At 42.1% G+C, this 19,473-nt stretch overlaps 2 protein-coding genes across 4 annotated transcripts; both read right to left on the reverse strand.

The window, feature by feature from the left end:
- Nucleotides 1-1,377: 1,377 nt before the first annotated feature.
- LOC125572423 (transcription initiation factor IIB-like) lies at nt 1,378-2,304 on the reverse strand. Its single transcript, XM_048732925.1, has one exon. It carries the CDS (start codon nt 2,302-2,304, stop codon nt 1,378-1,380), a length of 927 nt encoding a protein of 308 aa, XP_048588882.1.
- A 1,555-nt stretch (nt 2,305-3,859) lies between these two features.
- LOC5507923 (ZP domain-containing protein) lies at nt 3,860-17,621 on the reverse strand. 3 transcript variants are annotated; one of them, XM_001628495.3, is made up of 13 exons: nt 17,189-17,621; nt 12,929-13,315; nt 12,050-12,287; nt 11,006-11,133; nt 10,397-10,423; nt 9,474-9,658; nt 8,921-9,083; nt 8,252-8,344; nt 8,134-8,184; nt 7,267-7,656; nt 6,031-6,256; nt 5,072-5,361; nt 3,860-4,318 (listed from the first exon to the last, which is right to left on the reverse strand). In XM_001628495.3, exons 1-13 carry the CDS (start codon nt 17,271-17,273, stop codon nt 4,149-4,151), a joined length of 2,433 nt encoding a protein of 810 aa, XP_001628545.3. In that variant the 5' UTR covers nt 17,274-17,621; the 3' UTR covers nt 3,860-4,148. The 3 variants fall into 3 exon arrangements, with proteins under 3 accessions (XP_001628545.3, XP_032232541.2, XP_048588719.1); XM_032376650.2 differs by lacking the exon at nt 12,929-13,315 and adding an exon at nt 14,184-14,567; XM_048732762.1 differs by lacking the exon at nt 12,929-13,315 and having other exon boundaries at nt 17,189-17,618.
- Nucleotides 17,622-19,473: the final 1,852 nt, after the last annotated feature.

The following is a 19,473-nucleotide window of genomic DNA, read 5'->3' on the forward strand; positions in this document are numbered from 1 at the left end:
TACAAAACTGAGTGGGTCAATGCTAATTTCCGTTACACGTTCTGCAATGGTGCTTTTGTCTATCGTGTTCGCATATTTGAGACCCTCCGCATAACTTACAAAAGGGTCTCTGTTTGCCGTGTCCACACATCCCTTTCCCCTTGCAGTCTTTACAGACATATCTTGCTCGTCTGTGCTCACAAATGCTACCGCCGTTACATTCTCTGCACCGCGTTTTTCTCCGGTTGTGAGGGCAGATTTGCGATCCGTGACAATCTTTGCAATAATATTTCACTCTGCCATGAAGACACTTATAATCCGTTGTTCGCTTTACGGGGGATACTTTCGAGTCTTTCACCGTTTGGTTCTCCATTTCTATCAAACCGGTCATGTCCTTAAATCACTTTTCATTTTTTTACGCCTCGATACTCACCCTCCTAGCCGGCCGACGTCTACCTGGCGAAACACTCTTCCAACATTTCCTTCTCTTGCTCATCCATGCACCAATCCCAAAACCTGTCTGGGTGCCAAGCTACTGGCATTAGTTCGTCCTCCAGCTTTCTACGGAATCTCACCTTGTGTAGCTTCTCCGGGAGCTCCTCATGCACGAGACCCCACCTCCACGCCGCACGTAGCACCGCGACAATTTCGTGTAGACCCAAAAACCGCGCGTAGTTCATATGTACAATGAGATCGGTCGCGCCCCACTCCAAGCACAACCTCACAATCTCGAGGTTGCCAGATTCGGTGGCCGGTGTTATAGCATAGTCCGGGTCAAACTCGCTGAAGTTTTCTCTCAGCAGCTTTAGAACCTCAACGTGCCCATTGTACGCCGCCTCAGCGGTGGCCCAACCGACATCGACATCGGCACCTAGATCTATCAACAACTCAACAACCCCCACCTGACCTTCCGCCGCCGCAGCACCCATGGCCTCGGTCATGGCCTCTCCTCCGTCGGCACAATACTCGCCCATCACCTTCAAAACCTCTACGTGCCCGCCTTTCGCGGCCATGGACGCTGGATACACGAAGTCACAGGCGCCCGACTCACAACACATCTTAACGATCTCGGTGTGGCCGTTCATTGCGGCCCTGACCATCGGCTTTTCGAAATCCGTCGCACCCCAACTCTTACACAACCTCACGGTCTCGACGCACCCCTCCCACGCCGCGCGCTCCATAACGGCGTCAAAGTCTGCGGCTCCCCACCTCGCTAAGGTGGCGGCTTGATCCTCCACGGTGAGATTTGTAAGACTTCCAGCACTTTGCATATCCATTTTGTTATTACATCCACGTCTTTAAACCACTTTTTTCGAATTTTTTTAGACGTGTTAATTCACATCTACTCCGAACTGACAGTTTTCTGGAAATCCTGATTTCTCTGGAAATCAGGAAACATCATACCACACCAGGCGTACCCAGGACTGTGGCCACTTCTCTCGCTTTCCTACTGATGGTCAACTCGGAGACGCCCGTTCTTTCGGAGAATTTTTTAAGCGTAATATCGACCCCCTTTAGCCGTACCCAGTAATAGGTTAAAGCGACCGCAAAGGATTGTGGGCGAGCGCGATTCAACTCAGACGAGCGGTTCTTAGATCTGTAGTAGAGCTGGACCACCTCTCCCTTCTGTGTGGGGGACGCCGAGAATCTATCCATCACATCGTGAATGTGATCCACGACGGTGGGAGACGTTCCGTGTAGTAAGTAATCTTTAGGCATGTTAACACTAAAGATTTTTAGACCCTTAAGACAACTCTTCCTGCTCAATCCAAAAGTCTCCATTAAGGTTTTCGGTGTCTGACACTTACCGGACATCTTGTAGGCGTAGTAAATACACGCAAAGACGATCGCCTTCCGTGGGTCGCCGCGAAAAATCTGGCCTTTCGTCACCTGAGTGTATATCTCGTTAGCTTTGGCTACAATTACCCCACTAAAACCCATGTTCTCCACATCCTTGTCAATGTTTCTATCCTCAGACCTACGTACCTGGACCCGACTTGGATTCGAAGACCGTTTGCCGTCGGAATGTCCGTAAAAACCCCATTCTCTTTCGTGCGCGATCACGCGCTGCATCTGTTCCCCGCACTCTAAGCAACTAGTGACCCCGTCTTCTGTGACCAGGTCGTCATGATTGCAAAGGGTGTTACTACTATCCTCGTCTCCCAAGGAGGCTCTACTAGTCTCGTATTTGGTGAGGGCTCGGTCAAACAGTGCAAACTCCGGCATGAGGGTGGGGACGTTAATCCTGGGTACCGGCCCGTCGGGGATATTATATGGTGGTGGTGACCGGTCTTCGGCCGTACGTTCAACCGTTTGTTCCCCCATTTTATTGAACTGTTCACGTCTTTAAGCCACTTTTCAAAGGCTTTTTAGATGTGAAGTCAAGATGCTAGCCTCTCGAGCTGCCTCTAGGCGTGTTGTGTGTGGTCGCTAAGACTTCCGAAGGGGTCCGCGTGAGGGCGGTGCGGTCTAAAGTCTCCACACCTCATTCGTGGACTAGTATCTTACCCATCTTTTTTCGCCATACCGTGGCATGGAGACTAACATTGCTAGAACACCAAGGACAATTGTCGCCGCTCCGGCCACAAACCCAACGGGGTCGAAGCTTCCGTATTCTGAGTCTTCATAGTAATCAGCGTTACAACAGCAGTGTTCAGGCCCCGCATCCGCAGTGTTACTCACATTCACCTCCGGCACCGAACAACCGCCGGCGGTAGCCGCACCATCTCTAATCTTAACCTCCGTCTTTAATGTCATTTTATCTAGGACCCCATACGTCTTTAGACCAGAATAGCCTCCCCGAGCTCCCCCTAGGTGCGACACGTGACAAAATGATCGACAGGTTTTTGACAAAATGATCGACAGGTGGGCGTGGCTATCACGTGACAAAGTGATTGACAGGTTTTTGACAAAATGATTGACAGGTGGGCGTGGTCGTCACGTGACAAAATGATTGACAGGTTTTTGACAAAATGATCGACAGGTGGGCGTGGTCGTCACGTGACAAAGTGATTGACAGGTGGGCTTGGTCGTGCAAGAGATCTCTGGCAAACTCGCGCATGCGCAGGTCGCGAGGCTTGGCGGAGGTGTGCGGAGACTTTTGCGCCACTTTTGGAATGAAATTTGGGGAGATCAAAAAGTTGCGCCAGCTGCGCCAAAATCCTACTACTGCAGGTCACCACCAGCCCCTCCCCCTCCAGCAAAAAGCTTGACCTGCGCTCTGCAAGGGCGGTAGGAACAGAGTTTGTTAGGCTAAATTCTGATAATAATCCACAAATTTCCCTCTTATTTGGCTAAAATATGCCTTTTTTACGACGCGCAAAGAATCTAGCCTAACCAACTCTGCCCCCCCCAACCAGTTGTTGATGATTCTTTAAAAGAGCCCTTGTCGACCACGCATTTTTATTGATTTTATGTTAACGGTACCCGATCCTTGCTTCGTAGCACCTTATAACGTTAAAAGAACGGATCTCGAAAAGAAAGACACGATTTCCATCCTAAGATATCAATAAATGCAATATTTTAAATATGAGCTCTCTTTTACGAACTGAGTTTGCACTGTAACACATAATGAAATCTGCGGACGATCACAAATACAAAACTACAGGTTTAAATTGCGCATGCGCGGCTCCACGCCACGTAATACTGGAATTATTTGGGTTCTTGAGTTTTCTAGCCTTCAGAGGGGAATACCTTATTTTGAGGCCTGCTACAATCCTGTGGGGCTGCATATGATCCGTTAAAAAATCTTTTGCTGCAATAACTAATGGTTCGAGCTACTATTTTCATAGAACATCTTTGATAAGACTTAAACTTATTTTTTTCCAGTGGATCTTTATGTTTTATGCTTTATGGGGAAAGGAACACAAAACATCATGACAACATTTTCTTGTTTTTTAATAGATTTTTTAACATCTCTTAAAATTTGAAAAAATTTCCTAACTAAATATGTCAAGCGAAATTTTCGGCTATGTTTCTAAACAAAAATTTGAAATAATATGATTATATAAGATAATTATAATGGAAACAATTGGAACCTTTTAAATATGTGAAGCAAAAATATTTCCAGGGTAAAATGATAAAAAAAATATACAAACAACAAGAGATACGAAAACTTCAAAACCTCATCCTGAGGGCTTAACGCAACGAGTTTATGTGTGTTAAGATTTTTAGTAATCGGTTCCCTCTTTAACTATCAGAACATCCGCGCTACTCTGGTCGTGTTTCGGCTTGAATACGACGTAGATTATGCTGACAACAAGAACTAACGCCACGAAGCCAAGTGAACCTGCAACGATTTCCACGATGTACGTTCGACTGTCTTCTCTGGCTCCACGATCTGAAATAAATAAATCGTTTGAATTCTCATTTGGCCGTTTTACTCGTAGCCAGGTGGTGCTCTTTAATCTTTAAATATTATGATTGCCAATAGAGCGAGCTAATCCAGCTGGAGGTTCCCGAGCCCCCAGCCCCACCCCCCACAGAAAAATTGGTCTACTTAAAATAAAATAAAAATATTGTTATAACACCTGCTTCATCCAACCCCTCCCCTCCCCCCCCCCCCCCCCCCCCCCGTATGGGGAAAATCCTATTGGTAGTAAAACTCACTGCTCACATTACAACAGAAACCTACATTATTTTATTTGTATTTTTCCGTTTACCGATTAATAAATCTATGTTTTCGTTTATTTTTCTATTGATACAATACCTCATATACCGTCCCAAATACAATCTCCTCCTTCTCCTCCGCCTTCAAACCAGCCTTTTTGTTTTGAGAATGGCGGCTTTTACTTACGAACTGTCTCTTTTTGGCAAATGCTAAGATGACTAGCGCAAAGCCAAGGCTATAAATTTCTTTATGACTCCCTCATTATTAAACAGATCCTTCTTCTTTTGTACAGTATGGATTTAATGCTGTACAGTTAGTCAAAACAGCGACTGAAGTCAGCCTTTCGTACCTTTACTCCAACGATTCAACACATATCAACACTACGACTGTGTTTGTTTCCGCCAGAACACGGAGAACAAGCGCATGCCATACGAGCCCTTGGGGTACATGTCACCCTACACCACTCTCAAAACTAAAACTCACCGATTCGACTATTTTCAATTTTATTGTCCCCATTTTTTATCCATCTAATCGGCCCGACCGTGAGTTGCTGAGTGGTCTGGTACTCAATCCCAGTCTCCCTCCGCCGTCGCCGTTGATATGGGCACCCCTTGGTACAGCGTGATTTCTTGTCAGACCGCTGACACACAAGCACTTCGCAGTGCAAGTAAACTTCATCCGTGCGGAAGGTTTCGAAGTAGAACGCTTTTAGGTTGAACCGCTGTACAGGGGAGAGCTTGTATTTGTGATCCAGGGTTTCATCGCGGGCACATCTGTGGGAGCAATAATCGATGTTTTAGATATCGACAGTTTAGCATTTCACCTCACTCCATTTCTTTGTTTTTCTGTACAGAATGATAATCTCCTCAATATTATTATCATATTTGTTTTTTGCGGTCGTTTTGGGCAAGTGTTGCATCCCCGTCTTTTGGGATTATACCCACGATTATGGAAGTTTCTAGAAGAATCTAGATCAGGGCTGAGTTAAACAACATTCACAGCCTAAAACAATGAAATTACCCGCAATAGTGCACTGACCCCTATCGTTCATTGGAAAGCCTTTGTAGCCTCAAAGTGAGGGATTTTAGCTGGTTCGCAAGAAAAATAATATCAATCAACCTATCAGATCAACATATTTCAATCGTAGTGTGAACGCAGTGTTTGATCTAACTTCAATTACAAAACCCGTTTGTCAGTGCATTAGGGCCCTGAAAGTAGTTTTTCCACAGGAATCCCACAACTACGATGAAATCGACACTGATATGCCTGCTCCATTTGATTCGGAGGTTTTGAAAGATCATACAATCCGCCTCTCCTCGCCACCCATTTCAACTCAAACGTCTTCTAAGAACAATAATTTCTGCAAGTTATCCAGGCTGGAAAAAGAACGTGCCCCCCCCCCCCCCCCTAAAAACATCCCCTCGCTACCCATTTCAACTCACCCTTCTTCTAAAAACGTGTATCTTTGCTTATCATCCGGGTCTTTGGAGGGCGTGGCATAGCAAGTGTCGGCGAAAAGCACCAGGTCAGTGTCGTTAGAGGTGACTGCGACCTCGAGGTACACTGGGTAATTTGACCGGATGTAGACTGGGTATTTGTTGTAAGCCGACTCGTACCTTTCGCTCTTGTACATCGCCATACTGTAACTGAAGTTACCAAACCCAAAAGCTTGGGAGAAAGGATTACAGTTAGTGTTGAATCGACGACTGCTACATTTATTACTTTAAAGCAGCGGATCCAAACGTCTGGTACATGTCTCTTCAAAAGGTTTCGTATTGAATAGTGATGAGTTGATTTAGTAACATCATCACCTCGTAGATCACCCCATCCCTTTCCTGGTTTATGATCTAATAAATCCCTTACCCTTATCCATCCTTTACCCTGATACATCCCTTACCCTTATCCACCCCTTACTCTTATCCATCCCTCACCTTTATCCATCCCTTACCCTTATCCATCCCTCACCCTTATCCATCCCTCACCCTTTTAATCCCTCACCCTTATTCATCCCTTACCCTTATTCATCCCTTACCCTTATCCATCCCTTACCCTTATCCATCCCTTACCCTGATCCATCCCTTACCCTTTTTCATCCCTCACCCTTTTCCATCCCTCACCCTTATCCATCCCTCACCCTTATCCATCCCTCACCCTTATCCATCCCTCACCCTTATCCATCCCTTACCCTAATCCATCCCTTGCCCTTTTCAATCCCTTACCCTTATCCATCCCTTACCCTTATCCATCCCTTACCCTTATCTATCCCTTACCCTTATCCATCCCTTACCTTTTTCAATCCCTTACCCTTATCCATCCCTCACCCTTATCAATCCCTTACCCTTATCCATCCCTTACCCTTATCCATCCCTTACCTTTATCCATCCCTTACCCTGATCCATCCCTTACCCTCATCCATCCCTCACCCTTATCCATCCCTTACTCTTATCCATCCCTTACCCTTATTCATCCCTTACCCTTATCCATCCCTTGCCCTTTTCAATCCCTTACCCTTATCCATCCCTCACCCTTATCCATCCCTCACCCTTATCCATCCCTTACCCTTATCCATCCCTTACCCTGATCCATCCCTTACCCTTATCCATCCCTCACCCTTATTCATTCCTTACCCTTATCCATTCCTTACCCTTATCCACCCCATACCCTTATCCATCCCTTACCCTGTTTCGTGGACACGAAAGTAAAGGAAGGCGAGAAGTGGACGACAGTCAGCACCATGCGTCGATGATACTTGCAGCTGAAAGCGAAGTAAGCCTGATGGTCCCTGGTGATCACTTTGTTCTTGTCTTCCTTCTCTTTAGGCACGACCTTGTTCATGATGATGTTATTATGGTATATTATATACGTTCCGTCACTGCTATAGTTGTGTTTCGTTCCACATCCGTCTAATGTCGTGCGCATGCGTATTTGGACAGCGTTGGTGGAGTAAGCCGTGCATTTGTCTTCGTTCAGATGCGCTTTGCTGTACTCGAGCCCGGGGAACCGATCCACGTCAAGGATGACTTCCATTTGGTTTTGGTCGCAGCTAACGTGGAACAGATTTTGTGTGTCTGTGGGTTTACATGAGGTATCAAAGTAAAGGAATGCATGGTTATTTTTTTAGTATTTTTACGAAATGGAATTCTAATCGGAACGAGAGATCGCAAAATACTGAAAATTACAACAATTATGCATTTTGACAAAACAAATAAAAGTTCTTAAGAGCAAAAAGATTTTTAGACAGGAAGAAACTTTTAATTAAAGCTTTTTATTGTTTGATAATGTTGGCAAAATAAATTAGTTTTAATGTTGGGAAATTAAAGTAGTTCCAGTGGTACTAGTTCTATTGACAGCAGGGCTCTTTCAAACGGCTGTATGAACATGGCTATTTGCTCTATCAAACGGCTGTATGAACATGGCTATTTGCTCTTTCAAACGGCTGTATGAACATGGCTATTTGCAATACTTCAGTTGTTCAGATTTTGATACTGTATGTGGTATAAAATAGAGTTTTTGTAAGATCAGTTTCTAGACAAATCATTACGAACCTGTAGGCATCTCTGTTGTTGGAGCAAAAGTTGATGGTACGTTATCTGGTTCTTAAAAAAAAAAGAAGAAAGTTTATAACATCAATAGATCTAAAACTGAGATAAAGCCAATGCTTACCATATTTCACTCGGCCAAATCTATCGACGCCGACATCCATATTGTCTTTTAGTTTACATGACTCAGCTTTACCTCCGGGACAATCAGCATCGTCTGGGCAAATATCAGAGGTTTTGTTAGTACAATATCACAGTGATGATTCGCTTAAGTAAGCTATAGTGATCAATTATGATGGTGATGATGACGATAATGATGATGACGACAATGATGATGATGATAATGATGATGATGAAGAAAACGATGATTATTATAATGGCGATGATAATTATGATAATAATAATGATAATGATGATTGATGATGATGAAGAAAACGATTATTATTATGATGGCAATGATGATTATAATAATAATAATAATATAATAATAACAACAACAACAACAGCAGCAACAACAACAACAACAACAACAATAATAATAATAATAATAATAATAATAATAATAATAATAATAATAATAATAATAATGATTGATGATGATAATGATGATGATGATGTCGGTGATGAGGCTTGGTGATAATAGGTTTTAATAGTTGGTGTTGATGATAAAAATAACGATGATAACGATGATAATGATAATCATATAATAATAAAGGGAGTCATAACGACCACATATTGTTCAGTATAGTGATATTTTTTTATAATTAAAACACCGTTAATGAATCTTACTTACCCAAGGCTCTATACTCGAGTAGAAATCCAGAGTAAAAGTCTTCCTTCAGTGACATGAACTGCACATAGCCGTTATTATCCCCAGAGATCTCAACAGGTAGGACATCACACCCGCAATGCATGACGGACCCACTTCGGCCTGTCAAGCTTAGACGAACCCAACCCTACAGGGGAAAAGAATGAATAGTTTATAAGCTTATAGCAAATAAATGCAATACCGGCCCTTACAGTGAACAATATGCCATACAGAATGAATAGCTTATAAGCTTTTAGTATAAATCCACTTCATTCTATCACGAATCTCGCAATCTGATTGGCTCCCATGCTCACTATCTACTGAGCCATAGATAGTGAGTAGCGAAAACCCGGCGTTTTCGCGACAAAAGCGATAATTTATAACTAAGATTTATTAAAATCGTCATTTATTTGAAGGTAGTATGTGAGTTGATTTCTACTAAAACAATTAGACTACTCGTTCTTGTTTTCTCTGAGTCAAGACTATTTTATTGACTCATAGAAAACTCATATCTTATCTTATCATCGCTTATCTTTACCTTTTCGCAGAACATTGCTTCCCTCTCGTGCAAACCCATCCAGTGGAACTTGAAGAAAACTTTCTTTCCTTCGGGAACTTTTACGCTCCATAGGCACCTTTTCATGCCAGGGACAGGGTTAGGGAAGCCAATGTGACCGATGTACCCAAAGGTACCTCTCATAATAGTGTCCCTCGTACATGGACCTACAAAAACAGGACCTTTCGCGCTTATGTCACGCAACACACTTGGTACACTCATAGCCTTACGGTATTTCTACAGACTGGCGGAAGGGTTTTACTCATGGCGGGCTATGGTTTACAGAGCGACGCGCGCTACCGTGGACACCTTGACAAACTAGAAAATCAGCCAAAAATGATGCAAGAAATGTACTATTTGCTTGTAAAACTCCTCCCTGCCAATCAGGCTTGCCAAAGGATGCTTCGGTGAAAATAACGACGGTAATAACCTTAGCTATACAAAGCTCGTGCCAATAGCAACTGTGACCTTAACATACCAATTGGCGACTTGCACTAAGAAGTCACGTGAATTCAAGTGGCCTTTTCGCTAATTGAGTATTGTCATGGTGACCAGGTCACGCGCTACCTATTTTTTGGTGTACTTGGACATGATTTCATTACCATCACGTCCGTGACCAAGACGTCACATGCAAACTCGCCACCACAATTGTTGAGTTAGCCATCGCTTGGCGGGTTAACCATTGGTGGCGGCGAGTTGACTGTAAATCGTTCCAGCGAGCCCTGATCGTACAAGAACTTATTTCTTTCAGACACAAAAAACAAACAGTATTTTGTTGAAAAGGGTTAAAATCAATTCAATTTAAACGAATATGATCTATCATATTCATTCCAATGATAATGTTATTGTTTTACAGACTCCTCTATTCTTATAAAGTTTCCATGACCTCGTTATTGAAAACTCACCAATATTCCCAGCATCCACGAGAATATCTACAAGAACATATCAAGACAGCGTTATGATTGCATCTAGAAACTTATTAAATTTGAATAAGATACATTTATTTATATGCATAAATAAGGTGACTTTTAAGACTTTTGGCAAGGATTACAGCGCGACCAAGAAAACCGTGAGCACCTAAAATATGTATGGAATGTTTGTTCCGACCAATCACTCGCGAGATATTCAAACAGCCAACTAGAAACATGTCTCAACAATTCTCAGTATCTGAATTCTCGCGTCTGATTTGTCAGAAGACAATCAACATTCCACACATATTTTAGGTGTTCACGGTTTTACTGGTTACGCTGTAAAATAAGTTCACAGCGGTCCAAATCCCGCTAACGCGTTGAATAACATCGGTTTACATCATCGTTATGAAAAGTTTGCATAAAAGCTTAGACAACGAGAAAATAACGCTGAATACTTTGACATCACTGTGTTTTAATAAACGTATCAGAAAAGACGTAGAAGAAGCGTATTCCAAGGGGAGTCCGAGGGGTCCGGAAATAGTTTTTGCGTAGAAGGAAGTGACTTTGCAATACAATATCACCCAGCATCTCTACATTACATACCTCTTCGAACGGTTTTATAGGTGAGTTTAAACCCCGAGGCACTGTCTTCGTCGTTAGAAATAAAACGGATAAGCATGGAGTTCCCGGATGAGAGGAGAGAGATGCTTCCTTTGGCGCAGTGAGAATATCTTGAGAGTTAAATAGAATCATTACGACAATTACTACGTTACCATAAATAAGAGCATCAATCAGTTAAATTAATGATAATAGAAAAACAAGTCATCATAACTATGATCACAAAAAAGCATGATCGAATAAAAAAGTTTCAAATATCCAAAAAGTTTAATAAAGGAAGACATGAATCAAAATTAAGTCAATGTCGGTTTTCAATTGGCCTCACTTCGGCAAAGATCTACCATCGCCATCTCCACGTGTTTCCTGTTGGGAGGATCAGTTGTGGTGTCGATGACACCATCATTACAAAGCGCGTAGATATAGAAGAGTATAGGGGCACGCACTTCCCAAATCCCCCATTCTCACTATTGTTGTCATCACCTTCACATTCATCAACATTATCATAATTACCACCAGCATCATCAACATTATCATAATTACCACCAGCATCATCAACATTATCATAATTACCACCAGCATCATCAACATTATCATAATTACCACCAGCATCATCAACATTATCATAATTACCACCAGCATCATCAACATTATCATAATTACAACCAGCATCATCAACATTATCATAATTACCACCAGCATCATCAACATTATCATAATTACCACCAGCATCATCAACCTTATCATAATTACCAACAGCATCATCAACATTATCATAATTACCAACAGCATCATCAACATTATCATAATTACCACCAGCATCATCAACATTATCATAATTACCACCAGCATCATCAACATTATCATAATTACCACCAGCATCATCAACATTATCATAATTACCACCATCGCGATCGTCATCATCACCTTCAGATTTATCAACATTATCATAATAGCCATCATTATGATCAACATCAACATCTTCATCACGATCATCATCATTATCTATACCATCATAAGCACCTCATTTACCTGCCAATGTCAACGCTCCTGTCGCGATCACCGTCCGCCATGACCAACAAGTCTCCAGCTCTCAGATTAATCCCAAAAAGCGTCACTCGGACCAGGCTCCCAAGAGGAGCTTTGATCAGCCATGAGCAGTCCTGGTTATGCGGGTATGGGTTCGGGTAACTTGGACTTGTTATTTCCCCCGGAATAGTGCCATCGATATCGTGGGATGTGTTCCCTGGGACGCAGGCAAGGGGCGGCGCTGAAACATTACATTATCTTTAGAGATACTGGGTTTAAACGAGCATTGGAATGATTGGCCTAATGGACATTAAATAAAAGGGAAAGAAAAATGCAATGAAGGCACCTCAATGCTTTACATTTACTATCGTTAGCTATACAACCATTAATGATAATAATAATAATATTTTATGTTGACAAATAAAAGAAGACGAGAAGAGCGACATATTATTTTTACGTTGGTATAAATTTAACGTTGTACATATATTAGAAGACGAGAACAAGGAAGTTATGCCAATGAAAAATATTTGGAAAAAAAGAAGATTGAAAGGTGGTTAAAATAGGATCAGAAAAAGGAGAGAGTAGTGTTAAGCAGATAGCATTACGCTGTCGTAGCTTTGTGATCGCCAAGATCTCAACATCCTTGTTTCTTCTGGGAATAGCGCGTAGTCAATCATCAACCATCTGAACCATCAGCTACTTCTTCACCATAAACCATTTGACTGCACAAGAGCAAGGAATTTGATTGGCCAAGGTGGTATAATTTACTACGCGCTGTTATTAGAATTAGAATTGAATTCTGGGCGATCGCGAACCTACAAATTCAGCTGCAGAGGGTCTGATTAGAGGCAGAGATGAGAGGGTTACTAAAGGAGCAAGTACCTGGAACGCCATCACCACAGTAGCGGAGATCACACAGAGATGTTGGTTGGAGGTTATACACATAAAAACCCGAACAGTTTACAACGGAAACATCTCGCTTCCCGTAGCAGTTATCATTAAAGAACCACGTGAAACAAGCAGTTCTGTTAACAATGCCTTGTGATATATTTGGATGCCCGCCCCGCAACCATCCGGGTGAATGGGCTCCGCACCTAAATGTCTCAACCGGAGTTTCCGCCATTTTGGTTCCCGCGTCGCCCGTAAATCGGTACCAACCGCGCTTAAGTGTTCGATCGCATTCGGCATCACCATCACTACTTTGTTTTGTAACGTGTGTTCGTGACCTGGTTTTGCTTTTGAGCATTCTATAGTTCAAACAAGGCGACTCTAAGGAAGTAAGCGGTGTTGAATCAGTCGAGTAGATTTTATAAAAAATGGGCCTCATACATTGAAATACTAGAAATCGCAAGCTGACCTCATTACAGAAATGAACCAATAGCCGCGCCGAGAAAGTGCCCAGGGAAATCTGGGCAACACCAGCCGGAATGCGCACCCCGTAGATATCCCGGATGATATTAGGGTCCGCCATTTTAGTTCATGCTCGAGAAAAAGGCGTTTTTGTTCGTATTTGATTGACAGGAAAACTCTGGAAGCAAGCACTCTGTTGAATCAGTTCGAGTTGTTACGAGTTATGTATACGAGTTGTTACGAGTTATGTATTCGAAATGTTACAAGTTATGTATACGAGTTGTTACGAGTTATGTATAGTGTGCTAACGTTAGATAAACAGGCTTTCTGTATGCAGTATGATCTTTTTTGAACAGTATGATTCAAGACGTAGTAATTTAGTAAATGGATAAACACAGAATAGTATTTTAACTTAGTAAATGGATAAGCACAAAATAGTATTTTAAGCTACTCTTAATTACATTAGATCGTATTAACGTAACGGAGGGAAAACTTACACAATACTATATTAATGTTTTTGTCTATATTAACTTTATATTAATCTAATTATTTGCATCATGAATGTTTTTTTTGAATGAAATGTCATGGGTAAAGATGGAAATAGAAAGCTAGCGATATCGAAAGGAAAGAGAACAAGAAAAGAGAATCGAAAGAGTGGATACGATGCTAACAATGCACGAGAGAGGCCACGTGGCTTGAGAAATAATAATGGAACACAGGATGAACAAAAATACAAGCAAAACCAGACGCATGGATAAGAGAGAAAGAAGAGTTAAGCTGTCAGTACCTGAGACGCCATCACCACAGTAGCGAAGACTACACCATTGGGTAGGGTGGAGGTTATATACATAAAACCCCGAACAGTTCACAACCGAAATCTCTTTCGGCCATTTACAGCTATAATTAGCAGACCAGGTAAAACAGACTTTTCGTTTGACCACGCCTTCTGATATATTTGGGTGCTCACCCTCTAACCACCCGGGTGAATTTGCACCGCATCGAAATGTCTCAACCAGAGTGTCGGCCATTTTAGTTCCTGCACCGCCTGTAAATCGGTACCAACCGCGAGTTTTATCATCGCATTCGGCGGTGCCACCTTTACCAATTCTGTAATCATATTCTCGCGATCTGGTTTTGGATTTGATCAGGTTATAGTTTAAACAAGGAGACTCTGCAAGTAAGCATGGATTATAGATGAGCAGATTCCAAGAAATTCCGAGAAAAAGTGCGAATTGGAATTTTGATTCGCCAAGCTGACCTCTTGACTTCGGTGAAAGAAGAAAAAAAAATAAAAAAGGGTAAGCATTAGTTTCAGAATTAATAATCTTTAAAGTGCATTAATATTATCTGCATTATAGCGTATCAAAACTTTCATTGATTCTTAAAGATAAAATATATTTTGTCAAAACTAATCATCAATAAGCACATTATTTCGTGACAGAATAACAGAGTTAGTGCCCATTACAACACACATCTATAACGCCTTCATTTAAAAAAAGTTATCATCTCTGTTAGATCGTCAAATGCCACAATCAATATCAAGAGAGAAAGAAACTTAATCTCACGAAAATCTCGTAGAAGAACATAGAAATTTTAGTCTACCATGCCCTGCAATGTATACCATCCGTAGCCTACGTGTAGCCGCTGACTCGCGAAATCCTCTCGCTACGAGAGGATTTCGCGAGTCAGCGGCTACACGTAGGCTACACCATCCGTTGCGTGCCTTGTTTTCTCAGCTACAACTCTCGGCGTAGTATGTAAAGTTAGTTAAAAAGTTGTGTTAAAAAATGTGTGTAACAGCACCCTATCTACTCGACGTTCTTACAGTCATTTAAAATCATAATACGCATTAAGAATAGCCCATACTGAAACAAGCTCCTAGTAAGCTCACATACGTTGAACAAGTCAAATTTAGGGCCGAGAAACAGAAAGATACTATCCATGTCTCGACCGGGAATCGAATCCGTTTCAGCAGAGGTGAGAGGCCCCATACGCTGACGCGCTAACACACTGGGCCACCCGTGATCCCGTAGTTATGGCATAGCGGTACCTTGGATACAAAAGCCTCCAGGGGCCGGTTCCTAGAAAGCAGGTTAGCACTAACCCAGGGATAAATACAGCTATCTCGACTTTTGATTTGATAAAAAGGGCTTTTATCCCTGGGTTAGCGTTAACCTGCTTTCTAGGAACCCGGCCCAGATTTCTCTCGTTCAGTGACGCTCAGGCAAAATGCCTCGTAATAGAGCTCCCATCTTCCCAAACACACTGCATTTTTAAATGGCCCAAAGCATGAAAGCACCCGATAACCTTAACTGTTGAGGTTTAAGGTTAGAACATTGGTACGGTGCCCCATGGTATTTAAACACTAACTCCCCCCCCCCCCCCCCTACCCGCCCGCCCAGTCTCATTGCTTCGCTCGTCGCTACATTTTGGCTGAGCGTCACTGGACGAGAGAAGTCTGGGGTCTGGTACCCAGGGTAGCATAGGGGCAACAGTCCCAGGAATCCCGATCCTCTCGGAATTTTGATATGATATTTGTATTCTAGAGGTGGTAATCTAGCTGACCCCCGCCGCCGCCACTGTGGACATTTTATTCATTCTTAAGGTTTTCGAGGTTGACGGGCTATTTGCACATGCATTGTTGGCTAGCGATTTAGAATAGTAAAATTAAAAATCTATTAGTGTTCTATGTAGCAGGCGAAAGGAGCCGGATCATTTGATCACATGAAAAGAGATTCTTAATCGTCTCCTGGTGTTTCCTTTAGTAAACATGGTATGCATGGCAAGGGGTTAATAAGACTCAAGTGGAAATAATGCTCTAAATACACTATTGCGATTAGCAGTCTTAAAATATTTTAGGTAAAACAAGACATTTTTGCTTCTTACGAAGACGCAGTTCCACATTCAAGAAAATGTCAATAAAAGATATATCTGCAAAATTTTGTTCCGAGACTAAAGTTTTTTTGGCGACAGTCGAAATTAGAAAGTATAATAAACTATAATATACAATATACACATATATTATATGCTGCATAAGCCAGAGATAAGGTCAAAATTTCGCACAAATTACAATGTAAATTGAATACATGATAAAAGTTGGTGACGGCGGGATTGTCATCACCATTATCTCTATTTAAACCTTAAATTACAGTCGTGAAACGCATGCCATTCTATAACCTGATAATAATTAAGTTTACTCTATTGTATGGCTCCATAGAAGAGCAAACATTGCGATGAAAAATGCCACAGTCCTGTATAAATTCAATGGAGCTTGTTTAGTCTTGGAGATAGTGATGACTACAATTCGTGCGACAACTTTAGAATTGTCAAGATGGGACCTCGTGGAAGACACTAAACGTTGACTTGCTTGTGCCTTTGTAATTACAATTTCGCGTAATATGCCCCAGGTCACATCGAGAAACATTCCGTTGAAAGCAAAAAATTGCTCGGTTTAGTCAGAGTACAAGTTTACAAAGGCTATCAACTTTGCCATCTGGTAATTGCTGCATATCTGATAGATGGACAGCACGAGTTATTGCTAGTTTAACCAGACATAACATAAATATAAACGTTTAAATAAACAGCTTATCTCAAAGTTATTGCTACGATTTTAAAGGACTGTTATTTAAAATAAGCTAAAGAATCTTACAATCTCGACAATCAAAAAGCCAGCAAGTAGCTAGTCGATCAAACTTTCATCAAACTCATTTCGATTATAAATCGATGCACATTCCGTAATTTCATTGAAGCCTGCGTTAATTATTCAAAATCCTATACCCGTATCTGCCCTACCTTTAGAACTTGGGGTAGTTATCTGTGCTGCAGAGAACGGTACAATTAGAATCCAGGAAATAAGAACGAGAGCGAGCATGACCATTGATCTTGAGATGGGAAAGACTTCTCTGTGTTGGTCGCTTCCGATCAAACAGAGTCTGTTCCGAATGAGTAGCGATTTTGTGTTATGTAAAATCAGGAGGTCAGCGTGGAAAAGATATGCAGATCGACTGACAATTGAGAACTAGACTAAAGATTTCGGCACATTTCGCAAAGTTGTGACGCTAAGTTGTATAACCCGAAATCTTTCGATAAGCAGGTCTCTTGTACGCACGGTTGCAAGCTTGGTTCGAATTCCTCGGATTTTAGTCGTTCAAGAAGGAATAAACCCGAAATATGAATATGCGATGGTGATGCATGCTGTGTATACCAAGGGATAGGTCCTTTGTCTTATTTGATTAACATGTGAAAATATTAGGCTTTAGTACTACAGAAAATCTGTCAATCATACAATCACTGGCCCGGTATGTCACGCAAGCGAAATCAGAACACTGGGAAACACATCTATTCACTGCCCTATAAAAGCGTTAACGTATTGACTTTATCGTAACGAAGACTAGAGCTATAGCCAAATTAATAAATAAAATCCAAGGGTTTATGTCGTAAACAAAAAACGGAACAAAGCGCACCCTTGGGGTTTTGTTCACTGGAGATCTCAAAACAAGCTTCGTGTGTCTCATGCAAGGTGTCTTATGGAATTTATTTCTGCGATACTTATATAGTGGATATCGTCTTTAGCGACAATTGAAGGCCTAGTTCAAGCTATTCTTCCATAACTTCATTCTATTGTTAACTCGCTCATTGCATGTATGAAGACAGGGGAGGGAGCGGAGATGAGGACAGGGACGGTGCTGCATTGTCCTATCCCGCTTTCGTGGCAATCGAAATTGACCACCATAGGGAACCCGTGCCCCTTTTTTAACGTTTAGAGAAGCCTGCAGAGGATACTGGGGCCTGACCTGAGCGGGGTATTGGACATTGCGTGACCTGAGCGGGGTATCGGACATTGCGTGATCTGAGCGGGGTATCGGACATTGCGTGACCTGAGCGGGGTATCGGACATTGCGTGATCTGAGCGGGGTATCGGACATTGCGTGATCTGAGCGGGGCATCGGACATTGCGTGATCTGAGCGGGGTATCGGACATTGCGTGATCTGAGCGGGGTATTGGACATTGCGTGACATGAGCGGGGGATGGTGAATTGTGTGACTTGGGCGGAATATCGGGCATTGCGTGACCTGAGCGGGGGATGGTGAATTGTGTGACTTGAGCGGGGGATGGTGAATTGTGTGACTTGGGCGGAATATCGGGCATTGCGTGACCTGACAAGGTAACGGGAATTCTGTAGGAATTCTGTGACCTGAGGGGTGTTTGGCGTTGCGTGATCTGAGCGTGATATAGGGTATTTTTGCGTGACATGTTTTGAAAAAAAATCTATATTTTGAATTCTTCTAATCATTATCGTAGTAATGGCAAAGAAATGTAATGATAGACACTTGTTAAAAAAGGCTATTTAGCGTAGAAGAGCTGATGATTTTACAAATGTTTCCAAACTAAAGCAAAGCTCTATTATAGAACTTTTAGGAACTGCAATAAAATCTTATGGACCTCTCAAACTTCTGTTGTGACAACAACGATAATAATATGGCAAAGTTCCACAGGGTACCCGCGTATGTTTTTACATCGCAAAGAGTAACTTCGTCTGCTGCGGGTTGGGGGGGGGGGGGGGGGGTGAGAGGCGGGCGGGTGGGGGGGGGGGGGGGGGGGCAGGAGTTAGTGATACCATGGGGCACCGTACCAATGTTCTAACCTTAAACCTCAACAGTTAAGGTTATCGGGTGCTTTCATGCTTTGGGCCATTTAAAAATGCAGTGTGTTTGGGAAGATGGGAGCTCTATAACGTAACAATCTCCAATGATTTTTAATGAAAAACACGAAAAATATTTCAATATCCTAAAAAAAAAGTGTATCTGGCCTAACTGATAATTTAGAGTATCTTTTCAGTAAAGTAAACTGGTGTGATTGTCCATAACATAAAGAGGCGATGCAAAAAGAGAAGACTCCTTTCTTTTCAATATATTTTATTACCCAAAAGTCGAAATAGACAGCAACTAGCAAGATCAAACAAGCAAGTAAACTAATTATCACTCAAAATCCAGGCTACGGCCCTGGTGTTCTAGCACAGCAGATGCATACACTAATATGAGCGCCAACTCAGTGGAATCTGAAAGTCCTAGTAGAC

Source organism: Nematostella vectensis, chromosome 9, assembly GCF_932526225.1.
Source record: "Nematostella vectensis chromosome 9, jaNemVect1.1, whole genome shotgun sequence".
Lineage (NCBI taxonomy): Eukaryota > Metazoa > Cnidaria > Anthozoa > Actiniaria > Edwardsiidae > Nematostella > Nematostella vectensis.